This window comes from Canis lupus, chromosome 4, assembly GCF_003254725.2.
Source record: "Canis lupus dingo isolate Sandy chromosome 4, ASM325472v2, whole genome shotgun sequence".
NCBI classification, from domain to species: domain Eukaryota; kingdom Metazoa; phylum Chordata; class Mammalia; order Carnivora; family Canidae; genus Canis; species Canis lupus.
In genome coordinates this window covers 5,490,290-5,507,924 of record NC_064246.1, presented here as the reverse complement: position 1 = coordinate 5,507,924, position 17,635 = coordinate 5,490,290, and the positions used below count along the sequence as shown (strand labels likewise).

At 42.8% G+C, this 17,635-nt stretch overlaps 1 protein-coding gene across 6 annotated transcripts in view; it reads right to left on the bottom strand.

The window, feature by feature from the left end:
- Nucleotides 1–432: 432 nt before the first annotated feature.
- Nucleotides 433–17,635, bottom strand: part of TARBP1 (TAR (HIV-1) RNA binding protein 1) — an 81,881-nt gene continuing 64,678 nt past the window's right edge. For 4 of the 6 annotated variants that reach the window (XM_025448457.3, XM_025448458.3, XM_049108915.1 and 1 more), the window contains 8 exons: nucleotides 17,456–17,542; nucleotides 10,194–10,390; nucleotides 7,130–7,211; nucleotides 5,054–5,225; nucleotides 1,940–2,131; nucleotides 1,650–1,774; nucleotides 1,118–1,254; nucleotides 433–798 (listed from right to left, as the gene is read on the bottom strand). In XM_025448457.3, the coding sequence (XP_025304242.3) occupies nucleotides 630–798; nucleotides 1,118–1,254; nucleotides 1,650–1,774; nucleotides 1,940–2,131; nucleotides 5,054–5,225; nucleotides 7,130–7,211; nucleotides 10,194–10,390; nucleotides 17,456–17,542 (1,161 nt within the window). In that variant the 3' untranslated portion in view covers nucleotides 433–629. Of the gene's footprint in view, nucleotides 799–1,117; nucleotides 1,255–1,649; nucleotides 1,775–1,939; nucleotides 2,132–5,053; nucleotides 5,226–6,819; nucleotides 6,918–7,040; nucleotides 7,212–10,193; nucleotides 10,391–17,455; nucleotides 17,543–17,635 lie in introns of those variants that run through there. The other 2 variants (XR_003137191.3, XR_003137190.3) reach the window with 2 other exon arrangements.

Sequence of the window (17,635 nt, the reverse complement as noted above, 5' to 3'; positions counted from 1 at the left end):
TTCTAACCATTATCTGAACTCTAAACAAAGGCAGTATATGAAAATTTTCCAAAACTTTGAATGATATGAACGATAATGGCCTATTTCATGGCTCTAAGAGGAAATTAAAACCTATTACCTGACCATTATGAATTCTATAGGGAAGCTGCCTTAACATCTTGCCAAGCGTGTTTCCTCCCTGGATTAAGCACATATAAAGCAGCGAACAGAGGCTAATGACTCCCTTCCACACAGGACTTTTCCATCTACCCCACTGTGCCTCCTGAAGATGGAAAGGTATGGTGTTCAAAGGTAACAGCTGCTGTAATTCTCCTTACTGCCATCACAGTCCGCGTTTCTGACAATACCAGTTTCTATGAAAGGAGTTCTTTTCTTAAAATACATTGTTTTATTTCCAGTTACTTAAAATATTTTATTAACAAAGCAATGCAATTTAGCTAAAAATATTTATTCAAGGAGACAACATATAGTGATATATTTAAGGCACATGAAAAAGTTTTGGCATTATGTTGGTAAGAAAAAAATACAAATTATCCTAGTAAATTTTATAATCAATTTCATTAGTACACATAGTTTTTAAAAAAATGTTTCAAGAGCACCAATAATTCATCTCAGATAAGGCACAAAGTTCATGACTCGGTGTCCTCATGCCTAAGCAGCTGCTGTCTGGTATATTCCCAAATCAGGAGAGCCCCACTCACATGGACGTTAAGTGAGCGGATAATGCCCTGCTGAGGAATTTCCACACAAACATCCAATTCCTGGATCAGATTTGCTGGAATTCCCTCACGTTCATTTCTGATGATGAAAAATGGAAGAAGAAAGGTTAGTTTTCTTGTAATAAGTTTTTTTTTTCCTCAGATATCCTGAATGTCACTGAAGAGTCAGATTAACAAAATGAAGTAAAGTCTGTGGCACCAGGGAAATAAGTAACAGATTTGTGGGTTGATTTAAAGTTCATGTGACCATCCCAAACAGGTGAAATAAAACAAAAACTAGAGATCTTTCCATAAATGTAAGTCAAAACTCCTGATGTGGCTAAAGGTCAGGAGTCACGGTGAATTGTAAAATTTTTGAAAGCATTTTCTACACTGAGACTCCAAATGAATCTTCTTACCCTAACAAGAGCAGAGATCTCTCCGGAAAGCTGTATTGCGTCAGGTCCACACTTTTGGCAGTCTGCTCCACGCCAATGACAGTGTAACCTTCTGCTTTTTTCTGTTGCAGAAAATCGATGAGCTGAGGTGGTTTCACCTTAAAATGAGTATAAAAAGAGGAGAATAATAAATTATTCATTTACAGCTTTGCTTGGAGTACAACCAGAGTTTCAAAATAACTTTTATGAAACTAAGTCTTTTTAAAAGGGAAAAGAATAATACTCTTAAACTCCCCCAATATCAAATACATTTATAAAAAGCATTCCTGAGTTGCAACAGGACAATATTAAAGAAAAGAATTCTAAAAATACAACAATGTGAAAGATAATAAAAGGAATGAGAGGATAGAGGGAGGTATATTTTGCTGAGTATTATTTTAAGCTATTAAAGCTGGACAGATGTAGTACCCATAAAAGGATGGATACTGGAAGGCAGCGAATTACAAAAATTTGGGAAAATAAACGTTTTAATAATGAATTACTTTCCACCCACCTCTACTAAAGGAAGCCACTGTTCTGCTGAAACACTGAGGCTCTGGAACTGTTTGTCTCTGACGCACTGCAGGCTGTCCACGATGAGCGCCGAGGCCCCAAACACCTCGCAGGTCCGGCATAGCCCTGCAGAGGACAGTCCAGGCCACCGCTGAGCTCATTTGGGCCATATCCCTCTGAAGCTCCCAAGGAGGGTTACATATGGAAAATGGGCACAGTGGTACTGGACTGAATAGAAAACTTCAGGAGCAAAAGATTTCAAGCAAGCCCTCTGGCAAACTATAATTTTACCTCCTAAATTAGTTGGCTTATCAATGAGCGAGGCCACTACAATCAGTCTGCTAATTGACTTTCCAAGTCTGGCAACACGATCCTGAAATACTACCTCCAGATCTAAATCTGGAGCACTGTTTTTCCAGGGGATAATCTTCTTCTGAACATCAGTCCATTCTGATTGGCTATCTGCTTCTCCTGAGTGAGAGCCTGGGAAGGAAAAGGAAATAGTCCCATATATAAAAATCTCTTTGTTATATATACACACACACACACACACACACACACATTTAAGAGTTTAAAAATAATAGTTTAGAATGAGATTTATTAACTAAAAATTTTACTTAGATTCAGGTACAACTGCCATTTTCAACAGTAATTTTAAATTTTCAAATCCAACTCCAACAACCAATATACTATATTTGATGAAAATAAAAGATGCACTTGTCTACATTTTAGCATATCCAAAATTGGGAAGGATCTTTGAATCCAGAAGCTATCCTAGTTTGGTATGATTTTGGCATTTTTTTCTTCAAGGTCCATAAAATAATGGTATATCTTACAAACAATAATATATTCCTGAAAATAAATATACACAGTCGTTATCCTAAATTATTTTACAAATACTTGGGGGAACTTTCCTAAAATGAAGCCTCAGAAGCAATGATCTCTTAGCCAATGCAACATGAACACAGAATGTTAGTAACCTGTCTAATGCAGGGTTCTGAGCTGCAGCCCAGGACTGAGACTGTCCTTCCAGGCTCTTCCTCAACTGCTCTACTCCAATCTGTTGACTGAGCCATCAAGGGGCACTTAGTTTACCGGGATGGAAGAGACATGCAAACACTAGAACACGGTACCAGTGTGAGGATATGTAAGGTCTGAGGGAGGGTGGGAAGGGCAGAGAGAAAGACCCAGGAAGGCTCAGGGAGGAGTCTGCAAACAGCTCAGGAAGGGCAGTGCAGACTGGAAACAGTATGTGCACGAGCGCAGGATGCAGGAGTGACCCAGGCAGCAGCAGAACTTTGGTATAACTCACAGCCACGGATGAAACACGATGGCTCAGACCATAAAAAGATAATACAAAACTTGTATATAATGATGAAGAACTGACTCTACAGATAGGAGTCATTAAAGGGTTTTATGAAGGGAGAGAACAGTACTAGTTCTGTGCTTTAGGGAAAAGCCTCTTAAAAGTGAGGTGGAGGACAAGTTGGGGCCTTTGGACCAGTCCAGGCAAAGACAAAAGACCGTCTAAATCAAGTCAAGGCAACAGCAGAAGCAGCCTGATCCAGGAGACAGAATCACCACGATTTGGTGATGGATCTATGCGGTATGAGGGAACAGAATGACTTCTGTGATGACCGAGGCGCCTCATTAACAGGTTTAGGGAGGAGGCAAGCGTGGGCAGAAAGGGAAATCCAATTTGAATATGTTGAATTTAAAGAGTATGGCATATCTGGGTGCAAATGTCCAGCAGGCTCAGGAAAGAGGCTAGGCAGGGATAAAGATTAGAGATTACATTATATAGGTAGTCGTCTCGAGTTGGGGAAATTAATAAAAATGCAGAATAAGGAAATCAGGCCAGTGAAAACATTCAGAGGATGCTAACACTAAAGTCTTGGTATAAAAACCGCATTGCAACACCCTTCTCAGTACCACACACCAAACAAAACAGAGACTTCCCCTTAGCCTGTTCCCCACCCAAGTGACACCTGGCTTCTCTGTTCCGCTACGTGGCCCAGGGCAAACCAGCTGCCCACATATGTTGTCTTTCTCTGCTCTGTCTCTGCGCAGCCTGATGTCCTCACCACACTGATGAAATAGCTTTTGTCACCATCTTTGCCCCCAAATCTCCCTGTTTGATGTCCTGTTTTGGGAAAGCTCTTTCTCCAGATCTCTGCTCAACTGCTCTCACTTCACATGGGTCTCTACTCCATGTCAGCTCCTGAGAAAGGTCTCTTTGATTCTTGGTCACTATCTCTACCCTGCTTCATTTGTTTTCATGCTACTACTTATGCAGGAATGAATGTAAGCTGTACAAGGACATGGACTTGGCCTAATGCTAGTTTACATGAAGCAATCAGTAAGTCTTTGTTGAAAGAATAAATAAATCTAAGGTGATTATGTCTTAAAATGTATTAGTGAACCATCTAGAGTGTTTGATTTAAAAAATGCACTTTCCCAGAACTCTCTTCCAGACATACTGAATTAAAATTAAAATCTAAGTATCTGTACTTTGCACAAGTTGTCCAAGGATTCTTGAAAACATTATAGTTTTAGGGAACTACAAATGTAGAGGACAAAGAGGAGTGAGAAGAGTCAGACTGAAGAAGAAAATCAGGATAGCCAGAAGCTAGCAAGTTAAGGTCTCATAAAGGGCAGGTATGATAAGAGAATACCCACTCAGGCTCTGTGACGGAGACCAAGACCATTTCTGATTTTCTGAAAGAATCCTCGGTGGTTCTGGGTCAGAGAGAGCCAGAACGAGGACCAAAGGAGTGACAGCGGTGAGAGTGATGGTAGATGACCACTACACCACCATTAACATGAGCTGTGGTTTCAAAAACGGGTGGGAGACTTGGTCCTTGGCTTTTCTGGGCATAACTGGACTGTGGGGATGGGGAGGAGGTGAGCCATAGAAGGGAACATGGATCCTTAGGAAAGCTAAAGGGAAGCAGTAAGCATAACGGAGGGGTGGAGAAACAGGAGGAGGAGGTCCAACAGATGAGTGAGGTCCAACCAGACCCACAACTGATGAGAAACCAGAGTTCTGCTTTATTCCTAAATGGGCCAAGAAATGAGATTTCATAATCTGACCCTTTTTAAAATCTGTATTTTTACATTAATATATGATGGAAGAGTAGTGAATATTAGTTAATAATATTTCAAAGAAAAGAGAAGCTACTAAGCTTTATAGAATAAAGCAGATCAGGCTCTCTTTGGCTTGTTATAGTGAAGCCAACCAATTAGAAGTCCCAAAGTTATACCACATTTTTTCCACGGTCTTTTCTCTAAGTGGAGGAGCAGAGTTCACCACATCAGTGAAGGGAAGTATCAACTCCCAGTTCTCAGTAACTGAAACGACTCAGGCTAATCAAGACAAACAGACGGAGAAAAAGAAAAGTGTACCTATGTCCTGCTGAGCCCAGTCACCTGGTTTTAGTTCACAAAGGTGAGTTGGAGAAAGGTACCATTGAAATCCTGCATCCAAAGGGATATCTGTGAATCTGGTGAATTTACCAATGGCGATCCATTCATCTTCAACCAGGCCTGAAAGGCGTGGAAAGATGTAAAATATGGTCTGAAAAGAGAATTGTAAAATCTGAATGTTTTTCCCTTAAAAAATAACAAAAAAATACATGGTAACATGTTTAAGATACAACTTATTTACTGTGATTGATGTATTCTCCCAAACTATCACAATGATTATATTACATACTTTCATTTATATCTTGTAGCAACTATATCTATACATATTTCTCATCTTCTCTAAGCAATCAGGGGATTAATTGAGGAAATTCTTGAGGCAGGCAGATCGTCCACTTGGGTATTTCTCACTGAATGTAATAAACTACTGTGCTCTTAATAAAAGCAAAAAGTATTTTAGGATTAATCAATATTAATGTTGGGCAACATTTAGGTAAGTGCTATTTGTTGATAATCGAACACCTCTGTAAGCGATCAAGTTCAAGCTATTTTGATGCCAAATCTTTCCTCTTGCTACCATTAGACAAATTTGGAATCTGAACTTTGTCTTGACTGTGTATTAGCTGTGATTCAAACAGCCACTCAGCCTTTCTTGGCTTCAACCTCTTCATTTGTAAAACGAGGATAAAACCGGGTTAAAAGAGCACATCGAGGTGTGTGTGAGCTGCACAGCGTGACACCACTGGACCTGGTAATTACTGCCATTACATAAGCAATCCTCCTGGCCTTTTCTTAACCTACTGAAAGAAACAGAACCAGAAAGTCATCCAAGGTGAAAAGGCACATACAGAAGCACAAGTAACAGGCAATTTAAAACTGAAAATAAATGTGACAACACACAAGTCTTCATAATGGTTTTTGGAAGCAATAATGGCTCTCTTCACACTGGCACTATTTGTGCAATGTAAATGGGTGTGACGATTGCCACACAGTGTTTACTGTCTAGGAACCAAGTACAGTCCAAATGCAGAAAGAGGCCGAGTCCTTTGAGCCAACATGTTACACATACATACACCTACGGCTCATATCATTAACAGAGGAGAAGGGAGGACAGGAAGGCGTCAGGGACAGAGTGCAAGGGAAGTGGGAAGAAGGGACTTACTCCTGCTGGACAACAGAACAGAAAGGGCTGACTTAACACTAGAGAACTATGACAAGTCCTTCAGGAAGGCACCAAAGAAAGCATTCTGGGGCTGAAGAACATGTTAAAATACTTGAAAAATCCTATATTTTTGCAGTGAAGCAACAGAAGTGCACAAATGCCCAACAAAGTGCATTAATATTCTGTAGTGAGTATCTCACAATATATAGATTGCTATTTTTTAAAAGGCTAGTTTATGAGTAACCGACCCCCCAAACTGCATTTGCACAGCAGCTAAAGTTCCTGTGGAAAAGTCCTAGGTCACATGTTTTAAATTCAAAGGCAGAACATTAATTACATTTATGGTTGAAAAAGGGAGAAAGTGATACAATTCATACACATTTTAATAATTTATATATTAATTCACATGCGAATGGTAATAAACATATTTATGGTTCCTAAAATTATATAACACACTCGGATAGATGGAGGTGATGTCTCATGTGGTATGATTCCAGTCACCCAGAATCCAGACACCAGAAGTAACAAAAGGACAGATCTCTCTGCTTTTTCATTAAGAATGGGCTTCATTACAACAAAATCTCACCTGCACAAATGTTCTTACTCATTTCCTTTTAATGTCAGAACAGATTTCTGTTTAGAGTTAAATATTCCCCCTTCCAGGGTTTACAAGCCAGACACTGCCTGAGGAACAGAAAGTGACAATGACTAGCCAATTTTCACTGCTTGAGTGAACTGCAAGTCATCTGCATGAAGGAACAAAATTAAACTTAGAACTGTACAACTTGGGGGTGATATGAAATTTACCTAATTATAACCCTCCGAGAACAGTGGCAGAAGGGCAGGCCAGGATTAAAGACATACTCAATAGTTTACAAATGACACTCTCCGCTCACCTCCAGACAGTAATCTTGAAGTGGGTGAAACGTTGCAAAAAAGAAATGCTCTTGGATGCGTTGCCAGTTCTTCTTGGCATTCCTAAGGGTGAAACATACAGTATGAGGGGTGGGTGGGGAGCCTAGGTGGCTCAGTCGACGAGCATCTGCCTTCGGTTCAGGTCATGGTCCCAGCATCCTGAGATTGAGCCCCACATTGGGCTCCCTGCCTGGGGAGAGGCTGCTTCTCCCTCTCCCTCTGCTCCTGCTCATGTTCTCTTTCTCTCTTGCCCTCTCACTCTCTCTCTCTCTCAAATAAGTAAAGAGAAAGAAAGAAGAAAAGAAAAGAGAAAGAAAAAGAAAAAGAGAAATTAATTTGGGTTGGAGTCTTCAAGTCTCCGTCTGGCAGTGAACACTTCGATTCTGAAGATCCACAACACAGAGCCAAACTGTACCAGCATTCCTCAACCAAACAAATGTGATTTGAACGGGCTATAAAGTCTTAATCCTTAATTGAAAAACAATGAATGCTACCAAAAATAAAATAAAAGCCCTCCTCTGACTGTACATCCACCACAACTGTTCTTCCTGTGACATTTCACAGAGGAGTTTTCGGAGAGAATTATCTACACCACATGGCTGTGTTTTACTTTCTTCATCATCCATTATTTTTTTTTAATTAAAGACATGAAGTAATTGAAATAGTCAAGAAAAGAAATGAATAATAGACAGCTCTGAGACTATCACTGGACTGAACAGATAACACACTGTCCCAGCCCCTAACCCACTTGAATTTGGTGTGGGCCCGCCAACAAGGCTACTGACAGGCTCTCAACAAAATCCAGCAGGGGCTTTTAAGCTCTCATTTAACTTACCTCAAACCTGGTATTTCTCTGCCCCCAAATAATCTAACACACGATCTCCTCCCATTTTCTACTGCCTGCCTCTGCTCTCTTCTTCATACTTTATTTTTTCTTCATACTTTAAAAAATGGCAAAAGCAAACCAGGCGAGGTCACTCTTGAGTTTCAACAATTACCTCAACAGGAGCTGGCCGCTGCCCTGCCTGCACTCACTGCTCTGGGGCCAGGCCACCCCTTCCCCGGGCTCTGAGCACAGCCTCACATGCCCAGGACTCACTGTGCCCCACTTGTCATCTGCCTAGCTCCTGCCCATCCCCTATGTTGTAACACACGTATTGTGTTGCTCAGAAAAGCCCTCCCTAGCTCACCCAGCCTAAAGTGTGCACGTTCTCATCATAATCTTTACTTCTCCACTTAGAGTGAGCCACATGACGTCGGGGAATCTACCAGGCCCATGGCTGACGCCTCAGAACTCAGCCTGCACAAAACGATTCTGCTGTGTACTTGAAGAGCAGACATGGTCCAGAGCCCAGGGCCCTTTATTTTTATGGGTTCTATCTCATACCCAGTACTAGGATTTTAAAAAGAGTAAGTTATTTTATAAAAGGGTGTTTTACTGCTTAATAAAAAAAAAGAGCTGAACCAATTGTTTTTAGAAATCAAAACACAGGGTAGCCCCGGTGGCGCAGCGGTTTAGCGCCGCCTGCAGCCTGGGGTGTGATCCTGGAGACCCGGGATCGAGTCCCACATCGGACTTCCTGCATGGAGCCTGCTTCTCCCTCCGCCTGCGTCTCTGCCTCTCTCTTCACTCTCTCTGAATGAATGAGTAAATAAATCTTAAAAAAAAAAAAAAAAAGAAATCAAAACACAGCTACCAAGGAACATCACAACACTGAACAATAAATCATGATTTCATCTTAGAGAAAACTCTAAACTGGCAAATGCCTATTTGCATGTAAAACTCTATTTAGTTCCCTCAAACTTCCTTCCACTAAGGGGATGCAGTGGGTAAACACCCACTAAGGAGAAATGGGACGTTTGGGCTTGCCTAAAAAATATCAGGAATTCTAGCTGTCAGAACATACCTGGAAAGGTGGGAATACTAGGCATTGCTATGGTGAACTACTAATTTTAATTACTAGTTGGGACCAGAATTTGAGGCAGCTTTCTATATACCCAACTGTGCACAACCTATCAGAGGTGTCTAGCCCCCTCCCTTTGGCTTTTGTCTTTCCCCTATAACCTGTCCTTTGTCCCCACCTAACTCTCTTCTCCAGTTTTCTCTATCTCACGTAATTATATTTTAGTAGTTATATCTGAATTGAGTATCCTCCTCCTAAACTGCCAAAACCTCCTTTACCCACTCAATGACCTAAATGCCTCTTAACCAATGTGCTGAGTAAAACAGACAGAGGGGCTAGAAGGTAGTTTGTGGCCATGGAAGTCCTGGCCTCACATGAAGCTTCGTAATGACTCACAGTCTTATTTACACCATCTGTACACTTGATGGTCAAGCAAAGACCTTCTGTATGTTACTGGTTTTCCAAACACTATTTCATATGCTTAATATGCTGCTTCCAACCTTTATCTGTTTGTTTATAAAAACTTGTGCTTTTAGAGTGGGGGAAAAAATTCAGCCACCAGGCAACGCTTGGGAGACTCCTGCCTGCCTCTGTGTGGTGAGTTTTAACCAGGGCTGCATGTGGGAGAAGGAGCCTAGACGCCTGCTGAGCCACATAGCTCTCCCCTGCTCCGTCCACAGCAGCAGCACCTTATCTGCTTGATTGTGAGCATCTGTGCAGGATTTTGTTTGGGAAATAAAGACAATCTCTAAGAAAAGACAAAGAAAAAAGCTTTCATTTTTAATTAGTACAAGTGAGAGGCCAGATCATTCTGCTTCTTGGAGCTTCTTGGACAACATTGGATAATAACATTCAGCTCTACTGAAGACAAATATCTAAAGGCATGTAAAAGATTATTTATAAAACAAAGGACCAAAACTAAGAAAGCAAAGAAAGGTCGAGATGGGGCTGACAGCAAATAGAACTGTCATAAAACCACACATCAAATAGTGCAGTGCTTACTCTTTGCCTTGTCTGAGCTCTGATGTCTGCACACAATGGAATAATGAGAAGCAAACGAAGCTGAGGCACCTCTTTGGCACCTCTACATCTCTCTGTGTGCTCTACTGGAAGTAAAGCAAAGGGCATGAGGTTTGCTTACCCTGCTCCAGGCATGTTTTCCACTTCATTAAGACTGGATTCAATAACAGAAGTCAAAGCATCAAATTCTTCCATGTTCAGTGTCTTACACATGCTCCAGATCTTCTTAAGAGCCACTAAGGCATACAGTCGAATACTAAAATTGTGATTAAAACACCACTGCAGGACGATAATAAGGGCTTGCTTCAGAATTGGTTTCTGGAAAGAAAGGGGAAAAAAATCCTTCAAATGTACACATGGACCATTCCACCCCTGACAGTGTGACCACACACAGTAGGCACAGAAGATAAAAATGCTGCACAGTCCTGCTTATTTCACTGGATGTGCCTTAGCAGGGTTCCTCCTTCCTTCTTAGACACATTAGGTATGCTGGCATTAGTGATTTCCTCAAGGAAAAGAGATCCTCTCAGCTCTGTAGTTTCCATGGACGAGGCAGCTGCAGTACACTTTCCCCACACTCCAGCACCTGGGCTAATGTAGACAGAGAGCCTCATGCTAATCACTATGCAACCACAATGTGTTAACAGCAGCCCCTCCACTTACACTTACCACCTCACCCCGGGCTGAAGAAGTCAGGAATGTTCCCTGAGGGCCCCACTTCTGGAGCACTCTGAAGTGCTACCAAAGCAAGGTTCTCATATAATTCTGTTTTCAGTGTGAACAACTGTTTGCCTAATGATGCTCTTGGACCTGGACAGGCATGGAGTGGTGGCAGGAAAATTAAGTAGGAAGAAAAATAATAAAAGTTTACACTTCCCTGTAGTCTTTTCCTGTGAATTCACAGACTGTTCCATCTTCACAGCCTGGGATCTCAGGCAGTGACAGGCCCTGACTTTCAAACCACACAATTCCATAGACAGTGGAAGGCAAAGGAAGTGACACAGATTCATGTGGAAACCAGATGGGCTGAAACTTTTAATAAAATATCAGGGGCTACCCTGATGCTCGTACCAAATGGCTCATCTGTATGTGTTCCTGGAGCTGCACCTAGCAAAGAGTCCTAAAAACAACTGTGATCACAAAAGACTTCACTGATATGCTAGCACGGCCACAGCATGCTTTAATCTCGAAAACTTCTTCAAGAAGGACAGAATACGGACAGAAATGATCCTTTCAGTCCTTGATTCAAAACATGATCAACATTTATCAAGGCCACTGAGCTGTCTGCATCCTATGGACAAGCCTGGGAAACACATGAACACACACACACAACTGTAATCTACCTACGACCATCCCTGCATGATGAGCAACCTGAACCGTGTGTACACAGAGCAAAGTTAAGCGCAGTAATGAGGCAGGTGGGGCCCGGCACGAAGGCTACAGGACAACTGTCAACGAGAGAGGCAAGGGAGGCTGAACCAGATGCATACCTCAGAAATCAGGAAATGCAGTACTGAAAAGAGGGATTTACTCAGCTGAAGGAAGATAAAGAGAAATGTCAGGGGTGGCAAAGGAAAGTGGCAACTTCCAAAGGATACATAATTAAGTATTTACTCGTATTTTAGAAGTTGAAAACCAAGACAAGTTATCGAGGACACGTGAAAAGAATTTATAAAGAATTTAAAAGAATTTAAAGTTATCCAGGACATGAGAAAAGAACTTAAAAATTAAAAAACAGGGAATGTTATCCAAAGGGAATGTTAATTATTGATTACTAACCTTTTATAGTACCTTACAATTTTACAAAGCATCCCTGTAAGTACTTACACATAAATACTACCGAGAGCATTAGCTACGGACTGCCAGGGCTGTGTACATTGTTTATAAGATGCACAGCGTCACAAGTGGGCCTTACCATCCACGAGCTACACATCAGAGGACATCAGAGGACTGGTGTGAAGATGATGCAAATCAGATAGTGTTAGTAAAAGGACAGCTGTCCCAAACATCCAAACCCAAACTCCTGATTTCTCCTATTCCCCAGCACCCCCTGACCTTATTCCATGACCAGCACTCTGACTTCCAGCCTGCGGCCCTCACCTGCTGTTCCCTTGGCCTGGAAAGTCCCTTGGACCTGCGTGTGGCTTGCTCACTTACTGCTTTCAGGATCACCTCCTTGGGAAAGGTCTCTCCTGAACCTACCTCCTGAAACGGCCGTCCTGCCCAGACACCCCATCTCTAACCCGTTCTGCATTTTCTTCAAAACCTGTTATCACCATCTGACAGTATAATGACTATTTGTCATCTGTGCCCCCACCAGAAGAATGGCTGGCGGTGGGATGGTTTTGTTCACTGCAGAATTCCTAAGACCTGGGGCAACTCACCAGGACACATGAAAGGCACAGGACAAATACCAGAGGGAGGAGAGGGGTGACTGCTCCCAAGTACCCCTCCAACGGGGCCTGTGGCCAACTACCTGCACTGCACATGCATCTCCAAGGTCAATGCCTTCTCCCCAAGGAATAAGTGCTTCCTCTCCTCTGAGCAGCTTACACTGTTCTCCCCATCCTTCTACATCTTTCCACTGAGGTTTTGGAGCGGTCTTCCCAAGATGGTCTCCAAACCCTCACTGACTTTTCTCTGGGATCCTCTTAAGTCCCAAGAGTCTGCACCCATTTTATTCCTCAACACTTCTCTGCCATCACAGAAATAGTCACGGCCTTCTGTCCTCTGCCTATGCCAGAGCCCAGGCCTTGTCACAGACCCTGTAACTGTTCTTCCTTCTAAAACCTTAACATCAGGTATTCCAACTTCTGACCCAAAGACCCTACGCTCCATCCACATCCCAGCACTCCTGTTCCCTTCTGTATTCTTCATGAAACTGGTCCCAATTGTAGCCTCCCTGCTGGACACTATGGATAAAGCCCACCTTTCTTGATTTTTCCGGAGTACTGAACACTCTTGGCCTTTCTCTCCTTGAAAAGAGCTCTTCCTATGACCTTTAGGACACCCCATTCCTAAGGCTGCCCCCTCATCCTGCTGCGTTCCTTCTCACTCCTTTCCTCTCCGGTCCCTTCAATGCTGGCACTGTTCTGGGCTCTGTGCCCAGCTTCCTGGTATTGTCAAGCTGCATTTGCTTCCATGGCTTCAGTCCAGACGAGGCTCCAAAGCTTGTGGGCCACAGCTACTCCTCCTCTCCCCACTGAAATGTTCCTGAGTTCACTGCAGAACTGATGCTGTACTGTGAATTGTCCAGTCTCCCCTCCTGCTAACATTTAACAGATCACAGCACAGCATTTGCACAGCCACCATCACTGTCACGAAACCAGACAGTTCCAATGCTCACGGAACCCTCCCGTTGTCCTTTTATCACTACGCCATCTCCTACCCACACTCCTCTCTCCACAGCCACCTTTTATACAACTGGCGCAGTGTTGTAAAAACTACATGGAATTTAATCTGTCCCAGTTTAGCTGCTGACACAGAATCTGGCAGCTAGTCTGGCAGAAATGGCTTTATCACAGAATCACTGGAAGCGCTGAAGAAATGGATTCTCAGCTCTCAGATAAGTGACTGGGAGCTACGCCACTGAGCCAGGCGACCACCTCTCTCTTCCACGGAAGCTGCAGCTACTACGTGCAGACCCTCAGCCACACAGGCCTACTGCGATTCACACAAGCAGAGCAATGAGCTGTATTCTGCTTTTCCGCGTTCACAGGGCCAGGACACTAGACCCCAGCTAACACTGTTCCAGAGAAAACAAATACCTCCATGACTCTACTCGTCAGCAGAGGCCCGCTTCTGCCTTCTGAATCCTATGCAAGTGCAAACTACCTGACGCTCCCGCTACAGAATGTTTTCAAGAGGTTTTTGGGAGCACCTGGGTGGCTCAGTCAGTTAAGCATCTGCCTTCAGCTCAGGTCATAATCCCAGGTCCTGGGATGGAGCCCCACATAAGGCTCCCTGCCCAGGGGGAGGTCTGCTTCTCCCTGCCCCAGGTCACGCTCTCTTTCCTAAATAATAAAATCTAAAAAAAGAAGGTGTGGTAAATCCTGACCCACGGCTCTCTTTATCTTCAGCAGGGGCAATGGAGCACTCAGTTCTTCCGTGGTCCCCCAACCCCTCCAGCCACACTAACTGCAGCACTCACTGATCCTACATGCCTCCCCTTGAGGTATCAGGAGGTGTGCCCACTTTACATCAGAAGAAAACTGAAGGAATCAAGTCCAAACGTCTGCCTTCCCCTTCAAATTTCCCCCCGCTCTCCCAGAACCTTAATCCTCTCTTTATTCAGCCTTCCTTAGTCTTTACTAATAAGGTTCTTGTCCTGTTCCTCCTCCATCCAGGACATGACGTTACCTCCAGTTATCGTGTCTCCTCACTCTCCTCTTGGCTGTGACAATTTCAAAAACTTTGCTTATTCTGATGACCTTGTCAGTTCTGAGCAGTGGCCAGGTCAGCTGGGATCCAGGTGGTGTCTCTCCCACGACTAGCCTGGGGTTATGGCATTGGAGAGGGAAACCACAGAGGCCATCTCCATCACATGCCAGCAGGGGCACACACTACGCTATGACTTAACCACTGCTGTGGGCACCCCCACAGGAAGGACACTCTTCCCCTTCCAGACTCTATTCTTTGGAAGGCCATCACTAGGGCAGCTCACACTTAAGGACTGGCGGATTGATTATGTGCCCCCTCCTTGAGGCCAGTGGCCACATAAATTATTTGGAATTCTGCACCAGAGGCTTTTGTTTTTTGTTTTTTTATTATGTTTTTTTATTTTTTATTTTTTGTTTTATTTTTTAAAATTTTATTTATTTATTCATGAGAGACAGAGAGAGAGAGAGAGAGAGAGAGAGAGAGAAGCAGAGACACAAGCAGGCTGCATGCAGGGAGCCTGACATGGGACTCGATCCTAGGTCTACAGGATCATGCCCTGGGCTGAAGGTGGCGCTAAACCACTGAGCCACCCATGCTGCCCTCCATTTGTTTATTCAGTATTCACTTGTATCAGAATAAACTCATGCATTATTTATTTTATACTTTGGGTTGTAATCCACTATTACTTTATTATGTTATTTGTTTCAGCTGTAGCTACTGAGAGGTCTCTCAGTGGCTCCTGTGGCCCTGTGCAGGTCCCTGTGCATGTCCCTGTGTGTAAAGCTCTTCTTTTCTATTAACTGTGTATATTTTCTGCCCCAGTTCTAGAACCAGCTGTTTCTCCAAGAAGCCCTGGTTCTTTTTATGAGAGAATGGTATTAGAAACCATGATCTGGGGGCACCTGGGTGGCTCAGTCAGTTAAGTATCTGCCTTCGGCTCAGGTCATGATCCTAGAGTCCTGAGATCAAGCTCCACATCGGGCTCCCTGGTCAGTGGGGAGTCTGCCTCTCCCTCTCCCTCTGCTGCTTCCCCTGCTTGTGCTCTCAAATAAATAAAATCTTTAAAAAAAATCCAGTACAATCCTCAACAGGGAATAGAATCCTTTCATGAATCCTATACTCAGATGTGCTAGTACTACCTTGGGCAAGACTGAGATAAATACTGTTCAGGACTTGAACACCAGTGACACCATCTTGTAATTGCTGACAAGGTTTAGACACTGGAACTGTATGACACATGCTAAAGAGGAGCCAGGAGCATGCTAAAGAAGATTGTTTTTTCCCTTCTGCTTTCAATTTCATAAAACATTTAGTGTTCTGACTTCTGTCCTGACACTAAGTTTTGAATCCCAACTACTCAGCACAGACCTGTGCCAGGTTAAGTGCAACTATTTCCATACTTTGAGGAAAATGAAAAGTCTTGACTTTTGAACAGTCTTGACTGTTTCCAGGAAGTCTTTAACAAAAACACATTTTTCAGGTAACAAGGGAAAAGGGACTTTACAACAGACACTGTGAAGGACCTGGACACAGATGAACACAGTAAACTAAGTCTGCTCTTGACTTCGGTATCTCCATTTGTTGTTGTTGTTGTTTTCAGAAGATGTTGAAATTGAGATTATTCTGTTCCACTAATCAGTATTCCTTCTTTTGGATGCTTTGAAAATAAATAATAAATCTAAAATATGTAATATACAGTGAATACAAATAGGGCTGAATGGAAAAATCATCTGTTATTGGGGCACCCGGGGGGCTCAGTTGATTGAGTGTCCAAGTCTTGATTTCGGCTCAGGTCATGATCTCGGGGTCGGGAGATCAAGCTCTGTGCCGGGGCTCTGCGCAGAGCACGGAGCCTGCTTGGGATTCTCTCTCATCCTCCCCCTCTGCCTCACCTCCACCTCCCCAGCTCTGTCTCCCTCTCATAAGTAAATAAATAATAACCTGCTATTTATTCCAGGTCTAGCAGGAGCATCTTCTAAGATGAATTCATTTTCAGAACTCATCTGAATGGTTCTTGAAGACAGTTCCTTGTCCACCCTACCTCTCTTGGTAGATGACACGCAAGCCTCTTTCCTGCACATAATTAAGACAGTAAAGTAACACATGATGTTACCTGACGCTAGAGCTTGCCTGATTTCACCAGAAGCTGTGAACACAAGTTTTCAGGGAACTATAACTCACACACTGCCATCTGGCTGACAGGCTCTGTAAGACACTGGCAATCTCAGGATTTTAAGAGCCAAATTGTGGTGGGGAAAAGATCTCGGGTCTTAGAATTAATGAAATAGGTTAACAACTAAACTTTGTTCACTGTTTAAAGACAAGAACACTTTGCGAAATTCTAGGAAACCTCTTCTCCCCTGTACTTTTCTTTTGCTTCCAACATCAAACAACACTTCTTGTCCCACATATTCAGGTTTCTCCTAGAGGTCACAGCTCTGTTTCCTGAATTCTTAACAACTTTGCAGAAGCTATTAACCAGAATTAGCTACAATCTCTATTTGTCTGTGGGGTAAACCACAAGGGAAATTGCTCAAAGCCTGAGAAAGGAAAGAACTGGCCTCACACTACAAACAATGACCCACAGCACATCAGCCTTCAATTACCCAACAGCTTGTAATACTCTGACCATAAGAATCTTTTGCACAAGCATGTGTTCAAGAACTAAGTCAAAGAACATTAAATGCAATAAAGGAAGTCTTACTTAAATAATCTTTGTAAATACTTGTATAAAATTAAAAATCTGTCACTAGAAATTGCCCATCAATTTGTCTACAGATTTAGTATGTGCTCAGGCATACAAACCTCACTGAATATGTGTGCAAGTGGGTAGCACCTGCCTGTCTATTTGTATCTAAGTATGTATGTACAGCAGGTGAGCAGTCGGAGGGAAGAGAAGAAGTGGCAAAAATCACAAGAAATACTCTACATTTTAAAAAATTAGTACAAACACATACAATTCTTTTTTGATAGGTCTAAACTCTTCTACCCATTTAACCTCACCTTTTCTGGAATATTCTGAGTGATGATGTCCAAATGTGACAAAACTGATAAAAATGTACAAATGCTTGTTTTAAGGTTTTCTTCACCCTGAAAAAAAAATCAGATAAATGAAACAGTCACTCAAGACTTACAGGGGCCAAAGGAGAGGCAGTACGTGAGGCAGGACGTGACCCACAGCCT